Source organism: Papaver somniferum, unplaced genomic scaffold (assembly GCF_003573695.1).
Source record: "Papaver somniferum cultivar HN1 unplaced genomic scaffold, ASM357369v1 unplaced-scaffold_10, whole genome shotgun sequence".
In the NCBI taxonomy this organism is placed as follows: Eukaryota; Viridiplantae; Streptophyta; class Magnoliopsida; order Ranunculales; family Papaveraceae; genus Papaver; species Papaver somniferum.
The window spans coordinates 1,528,089-1,551,638 of record NW_020618825.1 but is presented as its reverse complement, the minus strand read 5'-3'; the positions used below and the strand labels follow the sequence as shown (position 1 = coordinate 1,551,638).

The window sequence follows — 23,550 nt, the reverse complement described above, 5'->3', positions numbered from 1 at the left end:
ACAAGGTCATGACTCATTTATCTGATAAGTTGGGTGGGGGCGCGTGCCCTACCCTTCAGGTCTTGGGACCAAAAGCATTAGAAGATATATATTACAAGTTCACTAGCTAATTGTTGTCGGCCGGGCCAGGCCAAGGGAAACAGCGAACATTTACTTTTGTGAAACAAGAATTATTTCTTTTTCTGACTTAAAAATGTTAAAAAAGAAAAAAATAAATAAAAAAGAAATGGGAGGGCGCTTAGAGCAACTGCAGTGGACGACTAAGAGCAAATTTCTAATCGAGTGGGCTGACATAGTGGGACGGACCATCGATCAAAATTTGATTCAAGAGTAAAACCCATTTAATTTAATCACCTACAAAGTATACTCTTAGCACAAGCTGTCCATTTATCAAATGAACATTGCAAACTGAACCCTTTGGCAACAATACACAAAAGTTCTATTAAGCAAAAATTTTATTATTATTTTTGAGTAAAGATCACCAACCCTGCTATTCAATCATCATTGCACAAACATATATTACAATGAATGAAACAACTCTTCAAACAAAAGCAGCACCATGGAAACTAACTGCTCCTTTGGTTCCTTTTCGACATAAAAGTAAAAAAAAAACATCGATCAGAAAATGGAGAGGAGAACAGCTTCGCCAAGCACATGCCCTTCAACTGCATCAATCAGCTTCTCCTTGGTTACCTTGTTACCAAGATGCATCAAATCATCCAAGGCATAAATCTTGAATTCGAACCTGTGTCCAGGTTCCGGCAACATAGGCACACACCAACCAGGAACCTTCTGATCATTATTACCTTCCTGAATCTCAGCATAGTCACCACCTAATTCTTCACCTTTACATGAGAATCCTTCAGGCAAACCTTTCAGTGAAGGTGGTATGTTAATAACAACCCAAGCAGTCCAAGGTATTACGTCTGAATCAAGATCTTGAACAACTATGGCTAAACTTTTAGTACCATCGGGTACGTTATGCCATTCTAGTGGTGGTGATGACATCTTCTTTGATGCTCCTTGTCCTTCTGCTGTAAACTTCCTTGGTAATTTTCCTTCATGAGCTATTGCGGATGACACCAACCTAAACTCATCATGACTTGCCATCGAAACCCTTGAATATATGTTAAAGATGAAGAAATTTTATCAGAAAAAAATAAGTTAGGATGATTGAATTCTTTTCTTTTCTTGTTTTGTATCGTATTGTTTTGTTTTCTTGTTATCTATTCTTGTATGGGTATTTATAGATTTTAATGGCTGCTTTGCGCTGTTGGTTGACATGATTGTTGTTTTTTCTTTCTTTGCAACACGTCTGAGGATTCCATCTCTGTCGACATAAAAAGCAAAATATCCTACGATATTTTATAGTAAGATAAGAGATAGACTAGATGGTACTTGTGACACTTATGACTCATCATCTGATAATAATCTGAATGGGGCACGTGCCCTACTAGCATCTTAAATCAGATATTTTGGAGATAATTATTAGGATATCGTTTGCTACCTAACTGTTGTCGACCACCACTAGTAAGGAACATTTCAGACCGAAAATGCTAAAGCAATAAAGTATTAATAATAGAAAAAAATTCTAAAACGATGATGGGAAATCGGGTGGCTTAAGCATGTAGCTTGATCAAGGATTGAGAGTTAAGATCTGGGTTTTACAATTTCATGGTTTTTGTGTGAGATTAATGCCAACTAATCCGGAAAAGTTTATGGGTTTCATTCGGAGTTTTCTCGACATTGGAAAAAATTTGAGATCATTTTGATTTACGGAAAATGGGTCATTTGTCCAAATATTTTTAAAAGAAGGTTATTATTGGGGAGTCACACTCCAATAGAGGGGTTTCATTTGGATTCTTAATGTCCAAAAAATTGATTATGGGATATCCTAACACATATACAAAATGTCTAGATTACCCTTTAATTAAAATAAAAACTTAAAAATCGTAGAAGTGATTTTACGTCCAGGTTATTTTATTCGCACGTAGTTTTACGTCCAGGTTTGGATTAGTTCCTAACACATATACAAAATGTCTAGATTACCCTTTAATTAAAATAAAAACTTAAAAATCGTAGAAGTGATTTTATGTCCAGGTTTGGATTAATTCTAACCATAGAATTTTATTCGCACGTAGTTTTACGTCCAGGTTTGGATTAGTTCCAAACGTAGAAGCTCATTTAACGTCCAGGTTTCTTTTAATTCCAACCGTAAAATCCGATTTTACGTCCAGTTTTCTTTTAATTCCAGTCTTAGAAGTGATTTTACGTCCAGGTTTGGATTATTTCTAACCGTAGAAGTGATTTTACGTCCAGGTTTGGATTATTTCCAATCGTAGAAGTGATTTTACGTCCAGGTTTGGATTAATTCCAACCGTAGAAGTTTATTTTACGGCCAGTTTTTCTTCCCACAAAAACTTTGTCCCAGAACTTACCAAGTATACAACAAAATTTATTAATTTAATTTTTATCTAATTAAATTAAATTAAAATTAACTAAATAAGGGTTGTTTAGTCATTACAAAATTATTTTAGATAAGCGGTTTTTGATATTACTTATGAGTGACCTGTTTTTGTCCTATTAGGTGACGCCCCTCTAGTGGAATGTGACATCCCAATAATAGCCTTCTTTTAAAACATGGTTCTAAGAGCAATGGCTATGGGTAGTGTCACCCTTTCAAATGAAAGAGTGCACTACCAATTTAATGCACTACACCAAAACCAGGATTTTCTCACGGTGCAACTTGTCACAGTTTATTTTTCAGTAACTGATACACCTGTGATAAGTCTTGCAACAGTTATAACCGTTAATAATTTTCGTATTCGTGATAATAATTAAGAATATTAAATTTTTTTATTAGTAACAATAACATTTGTTGGCAATTTTACAGACAATCACAATTATAATTTAAAATGATAATTCCACCCAAAAATTTCACCACATCTAAACCAACCCCAAAATTACAACTCTTTGAATTTTACCTGTCACTACTTTCCCCACATTTGTACAAACTAACAATTATATTTCATTTCTATAAATCAAAATACATTTTTTTTTTCTTTTTAATTTTCTTAATATTAGAAAACATGATCAAGACCAAGTCAACAAGTCATGACTTTGTAGAAAATTTGACTTTGACAAATACCAACCTTTTCTCTCGATTTTTTCGAAAAAACCACAACAGAAATATCTGCTTCTTCAGAATACAGTGAAAATTACCAAACTACCCTTATCGGAACAAGTGCAATAAAATTTCCGAAGATTGTGAAAATGATGGTTTATACCCTTTCGGGAAAAGAAGTGCAATGAATGTTCCGGAGACTGTGAAAATGACCAGACTACCCTTATCGGAAATAAGTAAAGTAAATATTATAGATTGTAAAAATGACCATATTACCCTTACTAGAAATAAGTGCAATAAATATTATGAAGACTGTGAAAATTACCAGACTACCCTTATCGAAAATAAGTAAAGTAATATTAGAGACTATTAAAAGGACAATATTACCCTTACGGGAAATAAGCGCAATAAATATCATGAAGACTATGAAAAAGACCAACTACCCTTATCAAAAATAAATAAAATAAATATCAGACTGTGAAAATGACCATATTACCCTTACTAGAAATATGTGCAACAAATATTATGGAGACAATTAAAATGACCAGACTACCCTTATCAGAAATAAGTAAAATAAATATTACAGACTGTGAAAATGGCTATTTTATTCTTAATGGACGGGTACCCATTACCCGGACCCGATCAAATTGGGTCCGGTTCTGGGTCCTTATATTGGACTCATTAGTAGTTTTAGTACCCGACGGGCAGACCCGATAAAGAACCGTTTAGTTTCGGGTCCTTATCTTGGGTACCCGGCATAAAATTGTGTAAAACCTAAAAGTAAGTTGCTGTAATTTGATAATTCCGCCTCACTTGGACACATTGCGCTCTCTATAATCTTTCCTTTCTGTCTCAAATTAAAATCTCTTTCTGAGAACTAAATTACTAGGACTGGATATCCATGGCGACTACTAAATTCCTATGGTTTCTTCCCTATCTCATTCCTTTTATAGCTAATCTCATCACTTTTCTCTATCTTTACATACCAAATCTAATCGTTTTTCTCTTTTACTTTCTTTGTTCTAACTTCTTCCATTGTTATAGGGTTTCTTGAAATGTACATGAGGTGTAAAATGTTGATCGAGTTAAGATTTTCCATTTTTTTCTCTTTCCTAGATCTTTGTTGCCAGTTTAAAATTTCTGCTCTTAATGATTCTAGTGTTATTTTATTACTTATTGTTGAAGCCTTGGAGGTTGATTGTATATTTTTGCATCAAGGTTAATTTCGTTACTAACAAAACACTCAGTATTTTATTGAGTTGAATTTTTGTTTATGGGAGAGTTTGAAAATGGGTATTCAATTTGACAAACATGTAAAATGAGGTGAAACTAGTGATGCTCGTAATATGTTTGTTAAAGTGTTGTTTAGAGATTTCATTTTTGAATGCTTTGAAGTGGAATCAATTGTCAAAATGTCAGTAAATTTTGTATTATGACAGTGACCTTGTTCTTGCTTGTAGCTCTATTTCAGTATCGTCAGAAGAAAACTATCTCTTTATTGGAATATAATTTGTTACTTGCTAGTAGTGGAGTTTGGGGGTGACCAGCTGCGAATCTAAAGAATTCTTATAAGCAGATGGATGACACATTGACACTACTTTCACAGTAGACTTGACACAAGGTACATCTTGATCAAGGTCTCAGCCTTGGCTTAAATCCATCATAGTGGGACAGATGGAAGCAAGTCTATCTCGTAGCATCTCTACTAGTTCAGTGAATGCTGATATTATTAAAGATGTTAAAGGAGTGGCAGTAGTTAATGCTGGTGTAGTTTACTTTCTTTTCTTTCTCAAGGGTTTCTTTGACAAAATTCTTATTTGTTTGGTCTGTTAATAGATATATCTGTACACTCTGGATATTGTTAGCAATGTAATGATGCATAATTTTATTCAGTTGTATAAAGTGATCATTAAATACCCGTTTGATACCGGAGCCGGTGGGTACCCAGCCGTTTAATCGGGTCCGGTTCTGGGCCCACAAATTAAGGAACCGGATCCGAAACCGATAAGATCCGAAACCGTTAAAAATAATAGGGTCCGGTTCCGGGTAGCATGGTACCCGGGAAGACCCGGACCCATTGACAGCCCTAATAAATATTACGGAGACTCTGAAAATGACCAAACTACCCATATCAGAAATACGTAAAGTAAAATATTATAGATTGTGAAAATTGACCGTATTATCCTTATTGGAAATAAGTGCAATAAATATTATGGAGACTATAAAATGACCAAACTATCCTTATCAAAAATAAGTAAAATAAATATTACCATTTATGAAAAATGACCATTTTACCCTTATTGGAAATTAGTGGAATAAATGTTATGGTGACTGTGAAAATGACCAGACTACCTTTATCGAAAATAAGTAAAATAAATATTAGAAACTGTGAAAATGACCATATTACCCTTAATGGAAATTAGTGCAATAAATGTTATGGAGACTGTGAAAATGATCAGACTACCCTTATCGGAAATAAGTAAATTAAATATTACAGACAGTGAAAATGACCATATTACCCTTACTAGAAATTAGTGCAATAAATATCATGAAGACAGTGAAAATGACCAGACTACCCTTATCGGAAATAAGTAAAGTAAATATTACAGACTCTGAAAATGACTATTTTACCCTTACTGGAATTAAGTGCAATAAATATTATGGAGATTGTGAAAATGACCAGACTACCCTTATCGAAAATATGTAAAGTAAATATTACTGACTATGAAAATGACCATATTACCCCGGGACCTCGTCCAAATTTGAACACCAAACTGTATTAAGCCGTTACAGATACTAACCTACTATCAGACTTCGGACGGAAATGTAGTTGAGATCGAATCCACCCTCCAAGCGGTTCAGTTACAGTCTCGCTCCTTACTTCTCTGAACCTCGTAAGGCTCTATGCAATTGATTCTCTTAGCCGGCGTTATTTACATCCTAAGAGTTGCTTCAGCCGAAGTGAAGATTTTTGATACCAATCTAACAGATAAACTTATTTGATTTCTTTTTTGATTAGAGATCAAGATTAGCTGTTTACAATAGACAAAGCTAGCAAAACCTCACAGAACTTACGACTCCTGAAGAGCAGCCTAGATTCTTAAGAACAGTCTTCAAAAGATCAAATAAGATTAGTTTTCCGATATCTATCTTACGGAATCACAAAGTCTGAGACGAAGAGAACTATGCGATTACTATTGATCATGCTTGAAAGAGATTACGAAAACCTCGATAACAGAAAGCAAGATCAGGATACACGAACTATCAAGTAAAAATAGACGGAACTGGCTTCACGAATCCCCAAAGTGAATTATTTTAGTCGTTGACCTAATTATGTTTCTTAAAGGAAATCTAGGGCTATAAAAGACGACTCTAGAATCAACTAAGACACAAAGTGTCAGGGATTGATTTCAGTTTTGCAAGTATGCCAAAGAACTAAAAGCAATATGATGTTCGTTTAAAAACCTAAGAGTTTAAATCATGATGCACACACATAAGTGTTTGAGCGATCTATGAAGTCTTAAAATTGTTTGAGAGAGTTCTAGAAATGTTAAACATAGTTAAAAAAATAATTCTTTGATCATCTGCTTAAACATGCTAGGACGTTTGGTATAACGGTTCAAGAACCGTTAGGATTGTTCACGAGTTAGTGTGCAACGGTTCGTGAAACGCGTTCGCCAACCCTATAAGACTAGAGAACTCAGTTGACTACGGTTCGTAAACCGGGTTCGCCAACTACTAGCCTAAGACACCAACTTAAAGAAATCAATTCACAATGATTCGTGAAATGTTTCCAACTGAATTCACGGTTTGCGAACTGTTTCGCCAATCTTCCAATATTAGGCATCTACGGATTACATGTCTTGGTACCTCAAAACATACTCATGTGTTATACGAAGAGACGAGAGGACTTTTATCAGGGACCGAGATAAAGCTGTCGATTTTCTGGTACGTATTGTATTGTTACTCCATTATGATTTTGTAGACAATTTTGGCATGATTTTTTAAAATATTTGTTGATTGAAATGAAAACAAAGAAGAAGAATCAAGTATTGGATAATCCAAGCAAAAACATGTACAAGGAAAGGAATAAAAGTTGAGGAAAATGAGAGGAAGATTGAAGAATAAAATAGTCCGGAAGATGAAAACGTTGGTTCATGTTTTGGGAAGCAGTAGAGACGCGGTGAAGGAGGAAAACAAAATCGAGAAAGAATGGTGTGGGTGAATCAAGAACCGACCAACATGTTAGCTGCGATAATGATGCCGACGAAGAACAACCTTCTAAACGAGGCCGAGGTGTTCGTGGTCGTGCCCGTGGTTATGGTGGGGATATTGATAGTGATGAAGATGATGATGAATGAATGGATTTTTGTTTTCCAAACTTATATCTTTAACTAGGATAATTACGGAATCAAAATTTATATCTTTAGTTTTATCTGTTGGTCGAATTAAAACATCTTATGTTTGTTTGTTTATGAATAAATGAATCTCGTTCGGTTTGAAATCTTCTTATTCCTTGCCAGCTTTATAGCTTCATACGCCACTATTGCTTCTGCATGTTCTTCATCCTCTCCTACTGCTGGGATGCACCACACTCATCGGAATTTACCTGCATCATTAATAAATATTAGTCCAGACCCCATAGATTTAGAAACCTTATAAAATGATGCATCGAAATTAATTTTGACGAAATCAGATTGTGGAACTGTCCAAGGAGGGACATCAATGATTGTATTATTCTGCCTCAACCTTGAGGTTAATCTGATGTTATTATCCTTCCGTTCCACAATGTCTTTCTTAACCTGAGCTACCACTCTCTCAACCTGCACATTCACATTATCAAAGATAATAGCACATGCAATTTTCAAATATGCCAAAGTGTGTAACTTGCAATTAGAACCATGTCAAGACTATTGTCGCTCACTCTAGTACCGACCATCCTATAATCCATTCCCTTAGACCAATACTTTTAAACAAGTTTAGAAACATATGATCCGTACACTAGTCCATGTTTGTTTAGCAATATTACAGTTTAGAAACAAATGGTCATAATATTCGCCAACATCATTAGAGAGAGCACACTTAGTTTCTATAGTATTCACAAATCTAGATTGTCTATTCCCAAGAGGAAGGTATATCTTCAAACATATCCATAACAAGTGTAAAATCTTAGATGGAAGGACCTCCTTCTAGAATTTTTTCCAAGGAAAAGATCTAAGCTCCTGATACACCTGTTATGTGTTATCTGCAACATCATCCACTTTGTAAGCACTCATCAAAGTGAATAAACTGCATTGCTAGAAGGTTTCCAAACAACTCTATCTTATCCTCTAATAGAAATTCTAATTGTATAGATTTCACTAACAATGTTACTATCAAATAAAACATTCAGTAGTTCAACATTCCAAGTGTTACTATCTTGTATAATGAGTTGATCTCATATTAAAAGAAATTAACCTAGATAGCAGCAAAGTGTCTAGAATAGGAACCCATATATCTTTCAAAATGTATATTTTAGTTCCATTACCTACCTCCCAACAATAAATAATGAACCCTAATTTTGGGCATACAAAACAATAGTCCCATCTTGGGTGACCTTATAAGGGGTACCCTATGGGTAGTTCAATTACCTATATACCCTTAATACAAAAATCTAAAATCAGTTTTCTAGAAAATCAAAATCAGTTTCCCTTAACATCTCTTCTTCTTCCTCCCCCTCTAGCCGAACTCTTCCCCCTCCTGTGAAAAAAGAATTCATCATCGTGATTAATTGTCTATTCGTAAAAATTTGATCGTCGATTAAACTCAACCACATAATGACTCGTACAAAGAAAAGCATGGACTAGGCAAACCAAATCATCTTCTAATCCATCAATTGAAGAAGAAGAACCAATTGAAGATGAAGGTGTAGAAACTGAAAATCAACCACCAATTGAACCAGAAACTGAACCAACTGCTTCTCCAACTCCGGAAATGAGAATAAGAAAGTAAGTTTTACAAACCCAATCTCCTATTTGTTGTTTTTCATCGATTAAATGATGGTTACAATGTTGGGTTCGGCTCAAAATTGAGTTGCGTTTTTAGCCGAACTGTTCTTCACAAAAGCTTCCTGTAAGTGTATATGAACAGTTCGGCATGAAATTTCAAGACGAACCTAGTCACATAGAGAGATGCATAGGGATTCGGCGTATTCGATAATCATAATATATGTCGAACCTTGCACATTTACGAGGTTCGAATATTACGATATTCTCAATATGTGCCGAACCAATAACAGTATTTTAACCCAAAAAATAACAAATTGATGTTTGGCTCATACCCAAGATCCACTTGGCCCATTATAGTGAAGAGGATTATGATCCCTAAAATACTTATGATACATTACCTGGACCCATCTAGAATCTGGCCCCTTAAGTATTCGTCATGCTAGCTAGGCTAGCTTAGCAAGGAGTGTTTCATATAAAACAACAGTTTTTCGAAGATTCATACCCCCTGTCCTTGGGGCCTAGTTATAGAGCTCCAACCCAAGAAATGCATACCTCTTTCTCCATTCTTCGTGTTCCACCGGAACCTCCGTTGAATTCCATCTAACCTGTCAGTCAATTTCTTGGAAATGGAAGATAATGAGATGCAAGAGTACCAAGAACAGACTGAGACATTACAGTTCTACAAGGTTGATTTAAATTCCTAACTTTCCAAGTAGACAACATCTCCTTCCATTATGTTATTGAATAAGCAGTGGCACACCTACGTACTCATCCTTAAGGGCTAATTTTTTAATGTTCAAAATTCCAACAATTTGATTTTTTGACACCACTATTCATTCTTGAGCTAAAAGCTACTTGTCTAGATTAATGGATTGAAAATTTCCTAAAACTCTTAATAATGCTATCTATTTGATTAGCCCATTTAACACCCTGAATCAAATTAGAATTTTCAGCATTAAGGAGAAGCCTAGAAGTAAGCAGCTTCTCGAGATAAAATAAAAGCGACTGGAATTCCAAAGTAGGCTAGATGTGAAGCCGTTTGCTATATATACATATTACATATAATGAATAAGTATGGCAATTCAAACAACAACTTCTCATATCAGGGGCCAGAGACAATTGATGCTTTGTGGCTGGGAGGAGCCAGACATCTTATTAAGAAACCTATTTTGAGGCATACATCTTGAGTATGCCTCAAAAAATTTAAGTATGCCTCAAAATATGTTTCCTTATCAAGGGGAAGCATTTTTGCTTCTTAGGGGTGTAACTGTGCAAGTAAGGTAAAATGGGCTTGGAAGCCCAATATCTTACAAATTTTTGAACTCGGGCTATGGAACAATATGTTGCTGATGCTATGAAAATGTTATCTAGTGAAGTGACAAGAGCAATTGAAATGCCGAATCAAACATTTTTCACTATGAATTGATAATCATTACAAACACGTAGGAAGATACGATGAAAGAAAGATCTACACAGAAAAAGTACAACATATTGTAATTAATCTTGTTCTTATTGGTAGCTGGAAATGGATGTTAAGATTAACAATTACTTCTTGTCATTCATTCCGATTGTGTTCTTCACAGCCTCCACTGCACCTTGTGCCGTGTTCACCACTGCTGTTCCGGTCTGCATAGTATTTACACAAAATATTGTTATACCCCATTCTCCACGAATCAATAAATAAGAATACAATATATAGTTACGGACACAACTTATTTACCTTTTCAAGGAATCCAGGGGTCTTTTCTTCTTCCGGCTTGGCAGCTTTGGACACAGAATCAGCTGCATTGGCAACATGCTCCTTAGCTGTTTGAGTTGTATCGGCAAGGACACTAGAGGTCTCTTCCTTTTTCTGTTGGACAGTATTGGTGGTAGAATTGGCTGCATCGGCTACATAGTCTCTAGTTGCGTGAGCTGCATCTGCAACATGTTCCCCAGCTGTGTTAACTGTGTTCTTAGCTGATTCAACTGTCTGATTAGTAGACATCTTCGCTCTCTTCAAATGAAAGGAATAAGTTTGCTAGCTAGATGAGATATTGAACTTCAAACTGGTGGTTGTATAATGAGATGAAGATATTGTTTTCTGTTCTTGTTATCTTTGCCAGTCTTATGGGTATTTATAGATTTTAAAGCATACAACTGCACAGCTATATCGTTTATATTAATCTTTTTATTCATTTTTTGTGGTAACAAATGTCATTTGCTGTGTGGCTTCTCTTGTAACACCTCATGTTAAAAACAAAAATGGTGTACGGAAGAATCTATCTATGTCGACCTAAGAAGCAAAATATTTTACAAAATATATTTATCGATGGGGGCACGTGTCCTACCTTCAAATTTTGGGACCAAAGAATTCCTTTTGTTTTTGTTTCAAGATATTACAATTTACAAGCCAAGTGTTGTCGGCAGCGATTGTTTGCAGGAGGAAAATTCCGTGGCTAGAATAAGGATTTTTTGGTGAAAGGTCATGACCCATTCCTTATCTGGTAAGTTGGATGGGGGAACGTGCCTACCATCGGATTTTGGAACCAAAGGCATTTGAAGATGTTACAAAAGTAGGAATTACCTATAGGTACAACTTTAGTGTTCTTAGTTAGTGGCAGGTCCACCCACTAAAGCCCAGTAACCAGAGGTCCATAATTAAAAGAAAAGAGAAAAATGGACTCAATTTTTTATGTCCAGGTCCTGCACACGTGTAGGATGTATTATGCGCATTTTTAAAATTACCAAAACACCCTTATGTATATAAAAGCGGCGTTACTAAATTTTCATTTCATTTTTCTATTTTCATTTCAACTTCTCGGTTCCAAATCGGGAGAGCTGCTAGAAGAGATTTTTTTCTTGGGTTTTTATCGACGAACGGGAGATTAGTTATTTCGATTTTGTTTGTTTAACCGAGATTTGGTTAGTTTTAATGTTGTCTTATTTTATTTGAAGCTATTTAGATCTTTATTTTTAATGTAATGGAGAAATTCAACTGAGATACGTATTTGAAGTTATTGTTACCTACAGATGAAGACAATCAACAAAGAATCAATCAAGGTATGTGGTTTATATTTGATTCTTAGGTTGATTTTTCAATTCGTCCAAATTTGTGTTTGGAGGTCTTATAGTTAGTTCAGATGTACATAAATAATCATGTTTTATGTACATTTTGTTACTAGATCTGATATTTTAGTTTCATTTGGTTGTTTTTGATATGCTTTTGAGTTTATTTTTGTGTATTAATCATCGGTACGTATGTGATATACTGGTGGATTTTAATGGAACAAGTTCAGATCTAAATAAAAAATCATGCTTTATGTTGATTTCATTAGTAGATCTGATATTTTTATGGTTTTTGGTTTGTTTTTCAGTTTTCTTTTGTGTATTAACTATCAGTACGTATATGACGTACTGTTTTCTTTTTGTGTTTACTATGAATCTATAGGTTTTCTCTTATTTTTTTTGGTTTGATCCAGGAGTACATATATGGAATACTTAAATATGTGCTTTGATTCAGTTATATTTTATGGATTCATCACTTCTTCCTGACATGCAATTGAGTTTTTAGTTTATGAATCTGCAGTACGTATATGTCTAACTGATAAAAACTTCTTTTGCTTTTGTTTTATTCATAGTTTCGCAGTTTAGTTTGCTATTGTGTATTAATCATCTGTACGTATATGATATACTAGTGGATTTTGATGAAACAAGTTCAGATTTAAATAAAAAAATCATGTTTTATTTTTATTTCATCAGTAGATCTGATATTTTTATGGTTTTTGCTTTGTTTTTCAGTTTTCTTTTGTGTATCAACTATCAGTACATATATGACGTACTGTTTTCTTTTTGTGTTTACTATGAATCTATAAGGTATCTCTTATTTTTTTTGGTTTGATCCAGGAGTACATATATGGAATACTTAAATATGTGCTTTGATTTGGTTATATTTTATGGATTCATCACTTCTTGACATGCAATTGAGTTTTTAGTTTATGAATCAGCAGTACGTATATGTCGTACTGATAAAAACTTCTTTTTATTCTATTTTATTCATAGTTTTGCCACTTTATTTTGGTTTGATCCATGAGTACGTATGTGAAATACTGAAATAGATGCTAGTTTTGTTGCTATGTTTTAATATTGTTATATTCTGGTCACATTTACAGGTTCAATATGTCCAACGGATACATACTATATGTGTAAGCAGTGCGGCAGATATATACCCAGATTTGCAAGTAGTATAGCAGATATGTACTCAGATTTGTAAGCAGTTTAGCAGATATGTACTCAAATTTGTAAGCAGTATGGCAGATATGTACTCAAATTTGTAAACAGTGTAGCAGATATGTACTCAAATTTGTGGTCTTTTATATGTTTTAATTAAATTTGGACCTCCAGATAAATAAAATCCCGATTTGGTAGAAGTATTTTATTTCACACGTATTTAAACAATAGGATATATTAGTCATTTTCATGTTTTCAAAGAATTTTGGACCCTAGGATAAGGATAAAATCCGGTTGGACCCTCCTATAAATAACCTTATGGGCTTAGGACCAAACAAGAAATTTTCCATTACAAAATTCACTAGCTAATCGTTGTCGGCCGGCCCAGGAGCAGGCCCAGGGAAGCAGCTGATTTAATGAACATTTTCTTTTTCTTTTGTTGATGGAAGAAATAAAATATGTACAAAACAGGAAACAAATGGGCACGCTAACTATATGTGCCCATTGAACAAAATTTGATTTATATTAAAACCTCTAAATAAATCAACAAAAGATCCAAACTCTAAAATACTGTTGTTACATAGGAAAATATGGTTTACACAAGTATAGGACTGATCTAAGATACGACACCCGAGACACAGTTAAGCAGAAGCATACTTTTCAAGCAGCTTCAGGATCTCCCGGCGGTTGAACTGCTTGGCAACATCGATTGCAGTCTTGCCTTCCGAGTTCTGGAGATTGCTGCAGCAAGAAAAATAAAATAGAATTAAAAAATCAAAAAACTGAATGGAAAGCTCCGAACACATTCACGGGAGACTTCAGAAAGGCAAATTAAGCTTACACATCAGCGCCATTATCCAAAAGTAGTTGCACACACTCTTGATATCCACAACCAACAGCGTAGTGAAGAGCAGTACTTTTGCTAATATCCAGAGCATCCACTGCTGCTCCAGCCTCGAGGAGGACCTGAGCACACTTCACCTGGTACAAAACATCAAGCAGGTTTTCTTAATTCTATAAACAGAAATTTGACAACTTCAGTAACATAAAGTGCTTTATTGTTACCAGAAACTTACATATATAAAATATAACTAAACAAGTGGTAAAGTCATCTGTATTTTAACAAGATTATCGCAAAAGATATCACCAACAGGCCTAAAGTGGTGACAGAGAAAGTAATATCACAGAATCAGGCTGCTTTTTTGCAACGTAGGAAGATTACAACGGTGTAGTTATAGCCAATGAGATGGTTGATCTCAGATTCAGAGATAGGAAGCCTGGCTTGTTAACTGAGCTCAGTTGGTCTTACATTGATTCAGTACTCCTGGCTATGGGTTTTGGCATAAAATGGAAGATGTGGATAACGGATAACATTGTTGCATTTCTATACTTTCTTTCTCTGTGATTGGTTATTGACGGGGCGGCTTTTGGCAACTGTTTTCTTATAAGCAACCAAATGTCATCAGCACGCATTCAACTGTCAGTATAAAGTCAACAAATGTCGAAAATTTTGTACCGTCTGCTGGAGCAATGTATGTTTCTTAAGACTAATTCTATATCATTTCAAGGTTAAAAGGATTATCAGCAGCAGCAGCAGCACCACCACCACCAACAACAACAAGAAGAAGAAAAAACAATTTAAGTTGAAATAATTTAGATGGCATGAACAAGACGTTGTAGGATAATTTCAGGTCACAAGTGAAACACTCGACCAGACTATCTTGGTTGTCTACGTTGGAAATTTCAAGTCCCTCAAAATAATTGCAAAAGCTCTCAAAGTAATTCACAGAATCAAGCTGCTTTCTTGCGAGGTAGGTAGATTACAGATGGTGAGATTGTCGCCAATGAATAGGTTGATCTCAGAGTCAGAGATAGCAAGCCTCGATTGGTGGTAAAACTGGACATGGATAAGTCCTTTCACAGGCTCAGCTAAGGGTTTTGGTACAAAATGGAGAAGGTGAATAAGTTGTTGCATTTCTATAATTTTTTTCTCTGTGATTAATAACGGAGTGACTTTGCAACATTAAAAGTATAGAGTTGAATAAAACGATTTGGGATCAGAATCTAAGCAGTGTATAAATGTGGCATTCCTCCCAAAGTGGTGGTGGAGATTTTCAAAAGAAAATGACAGTTCGTGGGTGAAAGCGATCATCTATAATCTCTCTCAACACAAGATTCTTGCTTTACAAATCAAATTCTCATATGGCTCCAGTCTTTGCATTGCGATTACTAAAACGAGCTGCGGTTTGGTACAAGATCTGGATGTGGTGACTGGTGATGGTGGCGGACTTGCCATCTCCATCTCATCTCTTTACAAAATTGCCACAGAAAACAATTGCAGAACAAAATTCTTGATGGTTTGGAACATGATGTTCAAGAGAAATCTGTCTAAAGCTGGAACATTGGATTTGTACAACTTAATCTCTGTCAATGATAATATTCCGTCCTCTAACTTTCTCATTGTCCACCAACATTTTGTGGAAATCTACATCCTAGTAAAACGTTATCAATGAAATTGTGCTATAAGCCTATAAGCCTATAACTGATTATTAGAAGAGAGATTATTCGCTGAGGCAAGCCTCTAGGGATCCTAATAAGATGATACCAGCTGCTCTCTAAGAAAAAAAAGTTGGAAACTAGAGTCTAAAGATAAACCTACTCCCCGGAGGAATGCAAACCACAAGCATCTATTGTTCACTTTATATAAAATTTCTACAGGGCACAATTGTAGAACATAATTGCTGGTCTACTGAATTGAAGTTTAAGAGAAATCTGTCTAAAGCTGAAACATTGGATTTGTGCAACTTAATCTCTGTCATTGATCATAATCCATCTTCTAACTTTCTCATCTTCCTTGAACATGTTGCGGAAATCTACGCCTAGTAACACCTTATCTATGAAATCGTGCAATTCAAAAAGAGATTATCCATTGAGGCAAGCCCTTAGTTGTCCTAATAAAATGATTTGAAACGATCAGCTGCCCTCTAAGATCGATATTTCTCTTTGGAAAACCTGGTTAGACAAGTTAGCAACTAGAGATAACCTTCTCCCTATATGAACGCAAACTAGAACCATGTATTTCACTATGTAATGCAGCAGATGAAGACGCACAACACATTTCTTGATGGTCTCAATTGGAACCTGAAGTTCAAGAGAAATCTGTTTAACGCTGAATCATTGGATTTCTAACTTTCTCATCTTCCTTGAACGTTTTGTGGAAATCTATACCTAGTAAAACCTCAATTATCTACGAAATCGTGTTATAACTGGTTACTAAAAGAGAGAGATTACTCACTGAGGCAAGCCCTGAACTATCCAAATAAGAACTATCCACTGCCCTCTAACAACTAGAGTCTAGAGATAACCTTCTCCCTAGATGAATGCAAACTACAAGCATATCAATTCAGTAAGTAATGCAGCAGATGAGGATGCACGGCACATTCTTCGCAGTGTTGTTTTTCTAAACAGCGTCTAATTCATAAATTCGATCAATTGGAGCTGGAGTAAACCTAATACTATTTGCGAAACTGAATTGCACAACAGAAGTTACAAGAGTAGAGAAGGAGTAGCAACATACCTTACCAAGTGAGCATGCGTTATGCAAAGGTGTCCTTCCAATGGAATCTTTATCCTCTTTATCAGCTCCGGCTGCAAGTGCCCTTTTCAAATCCTATTACATTGACAGTAGAAGAAAACCAATCAATCAATCGATCATCATCAATTAAAAGAAAAATTGGAATCCATAAACAATCAAAAAGAAGAAAATCAATAAACAATGACTAACCTCAGGACTATCGATTCTGACGTAGTTGTGAACATTCAGAAACTCCTCCTTAGCACTTCCATCTTTTCCTGAAACTCTTGTTAACTTTATCATTGCAAATTAGAGAACAGCGCCACAATTAGACTACTGAAAGAAATTTCGTTCTGTTTCAACCTAGGATAGGGCTTTGTGTTTATTCGATTTTGTACCGGAAAGAAAATTTGGGGAAGAAGATATTTGTGGTATTATTGATAACATGTATATCAGTATATGGCAGTATGGAGGAGTCTTTGAAGGAGAATTTATCAACGGCTAAGATTCAACTACTTTAAGTTATGTTTTGATGGGCACACCGTAATGGACCGAGATTTCCAAGGCTGCTAATTGCTTGGGGGTGTACCAATCCCTTACCTATATGCATATTGGTACACCCCAAGTAATTTGCTACTCCTATTAGCAATTTTGGAGATTCCGGTTTACCAATTTTTTTTACATAACGCATGTAAATTTTAATTATGGGGCCGAAAAGTTGTCTAATTCTCAGAGCCTATCCTATGTGAGGAGATTGTTTTTATGTTGTCTTTTTTTTCAAAAGCATTTTCTGTGTTGTCTAAGGACAGTTCCTATGGAATGACCAAATCAAGGATCAAGGAATTGTTCATTTAGCACTCATTACGGATTCAATGAATACGAAAAATAAAACCAATAGATGGACAAACAAGAGACGCGAGGCTGATCATAGGCCGCGTGGACGAAGATAACCCGCGTGAGGATTTTCTTCAACCCCGTCCGTCTTCCAGAACCCCTCATTACTTTTTGAGTTTCCCAAAAATTATTTACTACTTCTTTATTCACATTATCTCATTTCATCTTATTTTATCTCATCTAAATATTATATTTTATATTTTAATTTTATCCTACAAAACATTTTTTATTAAAAGGAAATATTAGTGGGCCCTAGAAACCCAAATACGTTCATTTTGCTCTGATTTTCCTTAAGGTGGGTTTGTTTGCAGAATTCACAATTTCCAGGAATTTATAATCCCATATGAGATTACAAATTCTGGGATTCATATAAATTCCTTGTGTATTTGGTAACTCAACTAAAATTCCTAGGATTTATAAAGTTTTCTTGTATTAAAGTCTTTGTACCGTTTCACAATAATCATTTAGATACTGAAGTGTTTACAACGAAGATTGTCTCTTGGAATGTTCATGGTTTTAATAAGGTTAATACTAGAAATCACTTGAGTGATCTTAATAGAACACAAAATCCTGATATCATTTTCCTTTGTGAAACTAAAATTAGTTAGCTAAAATGCCTTCCTTTTCTTAAAAAGTATCAATACCCAAATACTGCATACATAGAGCCTGTGGGTCTTTCTGGAGGTCTTGTCCTTCTTTGGAAAAATGGTTTTACCTGCGATGTAGTAGACACTCACTACAATATGTTCAATGTTATAGTTCAAAGTGACCCTAGCAAACCTGAATTTCTCTTAACTTGCATGTATGGTTATACTAACTATAATAAGAAGAAAAAACAATGGGATTTCATACACAGAATTAGTAGAGCCTTGGATTGTGCTAGGAGACCTAAATTTCCACTTCCTTGATAATGATAGTGTTGCTTCTTCCTCTTCAGATGGTCTTGTGAATGGTATTATTAAAGATTGTGGACCAGATGATATTGGTTATATATGCAAGAATTACACTTGGACCAACAACAATATAGGAACAGGTACTAAGAAATCCAGGATAGACATGGCCATTAGTAATGGTAATTGGTCTTTTTATTTTCCCAATGCTAAACTCATGCATTTTCCTCAGGTTGGTAGTGACCACAGTCCTATAATTAATGCTTGTAACAGATGCCAATGTTCCTAAATGTTGCAAACCTTTTAAATTTTTCCTTACTTGGTTGAATGCTGATAATTTTTCTACTTTTATTGCTAACTCTTGGAAAACTAGTGTTCAAGGCTCTCCAGCATTTCAGTTTAATCAAAGACTTTATATCACAAGAAGGAATCTATCTCTGTGGAACAAGGAACATTTTGGTGACATAAACCAAAGGGTAGATAAGTTGCAAGAGGAATTAAAACTACTTCAAGAAGATCCTAATATCTCTAATGTTCAAGGTAATATCATCAACATCAATATTGAATTGGATAAGTGGCACAAAGCTCAAAGTGATTTCTACCAGCAAAAATCAAGAGATAGCTTCATGAAGGAGATGGATTATAACAGCAAATATTTTCACACCAAGGCCAATAAAAGGATATCAAGGAATAACATAGATTCTATACAAGATCATGAAGGTAACTGGTTACAATCAAGAGAGGATATTTCTGCATATCTTACTCTTCACTTCAAACAAATCAGTTCAACCACTAATCCTCAGCTGGAAGAAAGTCTCTATAATATCCTGCCTACCTTCATCACTGAGGAAGACAACTGCAGTCTCATCTGTATTCCATCATCTCAATAAATCTTTGATACTCTTAAAAGTATGGAAAACTGGAGTGCACCAGGGCCAGAAGGATTTCAGGCTGGTTTTTATAAAATTCAGTGGTCTGTGATAGGAGAAGATGTTTGTTTAATGGTCTCCAGATTTTTTGATTCTAAGCATTTATGAAGACAAATTAACAACACATATATTTCTCTCATCCCAAAGAAGAAGAAATCCTTGTGTGCAGCTGATTACAGACCTATATGACTATGCAATACTTCCTATAAGATCATCTCCAAGATATTGGTAAACAGAATGAAGCCTCTAATGTCTAAAATTGTGTCTCCTTTTCAGGCTGCTTATGTCACAGGCAGACTCATTTAGGATAACACCGTTATTGTACAAGAAATTATACACTCAATGAAGAAAAAAAGAGGTCAGATAGGTTGGCTATCCCTTAAACTAGATATTTCAAAATCTTTTGACAGACTAGAATGTCCTTTCTTATTAAAAGTACTCCAATACTTTGGGTTCTGTAATGATTTTTGCTCCCTGGTTCATCAATGCATCAATACTACCACACTGTCAGTTATGCTCAATGGTAGTCCCTGTGAAGATTTTACTTCTACAAGAGGATTAAGACAAGGAGACCCCTTGTCTCCTTATATTTTTATTTTAGCTATGAAATTCCTTTCTAGGCATCTTACTGCTGCTCAAGAAAACAAGTCAATTCCTGGTATTAAAGTGGTTGCTCTTGCACCAGCCATCAATCATATGTTATTTGCAGATGACTGCTTTATTTTCACTCAAGCAAACATTTCTTCAGTCAACAACTTATTAGAAGTTCTTCATATGTTCAGTTCTCAATCAGGGCAGGTTATCAACTTTGATAAATCTGCAGTCCACTTTAGCAAGAAGACTAAACCAGAAGTTGCAGCAACTATCACCAACATTCTTGGAGTCAAAACAATGAATTCAAAAGAAAGGTATTTGGGTTCATCACTCATTATTGGCCACTCAAAGCAATAAGCTTTCAACAGCATTAAGGAATGTTTTGAATCAAGATTCTCCACCTGGTCTTCCAGCAATCTTTCTCAAGCTGGTCGAGGAACAATGATCAAACATGTGCTTAATTCTATTCCTGTTTATCAGATGGGAACTTTCAAGCTCCCCAGTAATTTGATCAATCAGCTCACATCCATTGAAAAGAAATTCTTTTGGGGTCATAAATATAATAGAGATTCTAATCCTATAGCATGGCAAAATTTATGTACTTCTAAGGACCTAGGAGGTCTAGCTTTTAGGGATCTGGAAAAACTAAACCTTGCTCTTCTCACCAAATTAGCTTGGAGGATATGTAATGATTCAGAACATCTTATGTTCAAACTTTTGAGCAGCAAATACTTCAAAAGCAAGGACATACTTCATCAAAATATAGAAGCTAAAAATTGTTCCTTCACTTGGAATGGGATCACTAAAGGCTTGAAGATAGTGTAGCAAAACTATTTCATGGAAATCAACAATGGGGAAGACACAAAAATCTGGTTAGACAAATGGATACCAGGTATGCATACTCCACCTCTTCCTCAAAATGATATTTCCAGGTTTTATGGTGAAGTAGATGAACTCATGATCCCAAACACAAATCAGTGGAACATTAGCCTGCTAAATCAACTTTTTGATGTCAATACATCCATGAAAATCCAAACTCTCTTTATTGATAAGTCTAAAAAGGATTTTATGATTTGGATGCCTGCAAAAGATGGAAAGTTCTCAGTTAAAAGCGCTTACAAGCTTCTCACTAGTTCTGACAGGGAAGTGCAAGTTAATGGGGTTTCTATTAATAAAATGGTTTGGAGAAGATTATGGAGCATTTTTGCATCACACAGGATTAAAATGTTTTCCTGGAAGTGTATTAGAGAAATTCACTCAACTAAACACAACTTCGAAAGGTATAATGGGGATATGGATAATCACCGTGTCACTTGTGGACATTACGATGAGACTATGGAACGTGTTATATTTGAGTGTAGTCATGCCAGAAAAGTCTGGAAGGAGATTCACATAAATATAGATAATGTCAGACATCAATTTCACACTGTTTCTGAATGGGTTATAAGTTGGGTCTTAAACAACTCAGTTCTAGAAGAGAGCATGTTATACACTTTTATGATAGGATCTTGGATGATATGGAAGGACAGATGTGAAGTGGTTTTTCAGGGAGTTTCTCTCAACCCTAAAACTACTATGCATAAGATCTTATATTATTTATCTCCTTATTTGCGTGAAACTACATCAATTAATCCCTTTTTTCTGAGTGTTAATAATTCTGAATGGAAACCACCTTTGAATGGTACTTGCAAAATTAATGTGGATGCTTCCTTTGATATGAATACTAACCAATTTGGAACTGGTTTTGTTTTGCGAGAGCACACAGGTAACTGTAATGGCATCAAAGGGAGTTACTCAATTGGAGCTTTAACTGCAGAGGCTGGAGAATGTATGGCAGTGCGTGAGGCTTTATCATGGGCTAAGGAGAAGCAACTAGTTAACGTCCATATTGAAGCCGATGCAAAACTGGCCATACAATCCATAACTGGCAGTGCTTTGCTAGTTCAATGGGAAAATAGGAATTATAATAAAAGAGATTAAACACCTCATCTCAGGTTTCAATAGTTGTATTTTTTCTTTTGTTGGTAGAATGAACAATCAAGTGGCAGACTCGATATCAAAGTCTGTTAGAGAATCTTCTTTAAATCTTGAAGAGTATGTGTTATTCAATGATGAGCTTTAGTCTTTTGGCAAAAGACAGGCAAAACATTTCCAGCTAGAAAGCTAATAAATTTTTCTTTATAAAAAAAAGTCTTTGTACAGTTTGGCATTACCGTAAAATCTTAAAATTGCATATGTATGGGATTTAGAGTTAAAAAAAAATGGATCCATAAATCCCTTGATAAGTTGCCCAGCAAATCTTAGGGGGAGGGGTCGGACTCTATATGGAGGATTTGCTGGAAAACTGAATCCCGTACGAAACGTGATTCCAAGGATTCGGAAAACCAAACGTACAAAGGAAAACGTAATTCTACCAAATTAATCTCCTGGACCCATAAATTTCACCTTTAAATTCTACATCCAAACCCACCATTAGTAGAAAACGTTATTTATTCAGCCACGTGGCTCAACAAAAACAAAATTTGATCATCGCCATATGAACAGCCCTAAAGAAGCGGTATGTATAAAACTGCTGTAAAATTCAAACTCATGATTATTGGCTTTTCTTATTTATTGACTTTTTTTTATTCTTTCTAAATTTCACGTCTTTTCTCGAAAGTGCAGAAAACTTCTCTTCTTCTGTGTTTTCTTTTCCAATTTTTTTTTTCGTTTTTTTTAATCTAGCTATATATTGAGTTAGTCATTCTGTATTTTGTCGTCTTTAGAAATCAGTTTACAATCTAAAAAAGGAACTTTTCTAAATTTATGAAATGTGATAATTACTGAATTTTCTTCTTTATTTTTTTTTTATCTTGACAAAATGGCCAAATAGAATTAGTCACTCTAAATCTAGAAAATCAGTAAAGTCGAATTTCATTATATTGAATTAGTCACTCTAAATGCCGACCTTTCTTCCCCTGTGCGTTTAACTTTAGTTAGAAATGTAGACTGCAGAGTGCAAATAAAGCATGATTTATATGGGCTGGTACCATTCCATTGATCCAATATCCATGAACTTTTTATCTTATACGGAATGATATCAGCACTAGTAGAGCTGGTATCAGCCCATATAAATCATGAGATAAAGGGCCACGTTCAACACCCAAAAATTTTGTGTGCATAAAAAAAACCATGCTTCTGTAAGTTCTCCAAAATCTTTGGGAATCTCACCTATCTTCTCAAGATGCTAGATGAGATGGCTATCAGTAATATAAAACTATCCACGACAAAATGGAAAGTCTCATTGCCTGACGTGAAATACTTCCACGGGAAGGGAAAGAAAAATGTTGGTAGGTCGGTCAGGGACTAG

General features: G+C 35.1%; 4 protein-coding genes across 4 annotated transcripts; 1 reads left to right on the top strand and 3 right to left on the bottom strand.

Moving 5' to 3' along the window:
* Positions 1-437: 437 nt before the first annotated feature.
* LOC113326730 (UPF0098 protein TC_0109-like) lies at positions 438-1,294 on the bottom strand. The gene has a single exon (XM_026574395.1). The coding sequence runs from the start codon at positions 1,108-1,110 to the stop codon at positions 619-621; it is 492 nt and encodes a 163-aa protein (XP_026430180.1). The 5' UTR covers positions 1,111-1,294; the 3' UTR covers positions 438-618.
* A 9,205-nt stretch (positions 1,295-10,499) lies between these two features.
* LOC113326731 (late embryogenesis abundant protein Dc3-like) lies at positions 10,500-11,224 on the bottom strand. The gene is made up of 2 exons (XM_026574396.1): positions 10,832-11,224; positions 10,500-10,737 (listed from the first exon to the last, which is right to left on the bottom strand). Exons 1-2 carry the CDS (start codon positions 11,096-11,098, stop codon positions 10,657-10,659), a joined length of 348 nt encoding a protein of 115 aa, XP_026430181.1. The 5' UTR covers positions 11,099-11,224; the 3' UTR covers positions 10,500-10,656.
* A 2,515-nt stretch (positions 11,225-13,739) lies between these two features.
* LOC113326936 (ankyrin repeat domain-containing protein 2A-like) lies at positions 13,740-17,319 on the bottom strand. The gene is made up of 4 exons (XM_026574594.1): positions 17,105-17,319; positions 16,898-16,990; positions 14,162-14,301; positions 13,740-14,061 (listed from the first exon to the last, which is right to left on the bottom strand). The coding sequence occupies exons 1-4, from the start codon at positions 17,195-17,197 to the stop codon at positions 13,962-13,964; spliced, it is 426 nt and encodes a 141-aa protein (XP_026430379.1). The 5' UTR covers positions 17,198-17,319; the 3' UTR covers positions 13,740-13,961.
* Positions 17,320-20,210: 2,891 nt separating this feature from the next.
* Positions 20,211-21,026, top strand: LOC113326864 (uncharacterized mitochondrial protein AtMg00310-like). Its single transcript, XM_026574535.1, has 2 exons — positions 20,211-20,515; positions 20,615-21,026. The coding sequence occupies exons 1-2, from the start codon at positions 20,211-20,213 to the stop codon at positions 21,024-21,026; spliced, it is 717 nt and encodes a 238-aa protein (XP_026430320.1).
* The last annotated feature ends 2,524 nt before the right edge of the window (positions 21,027-23,550 follow it).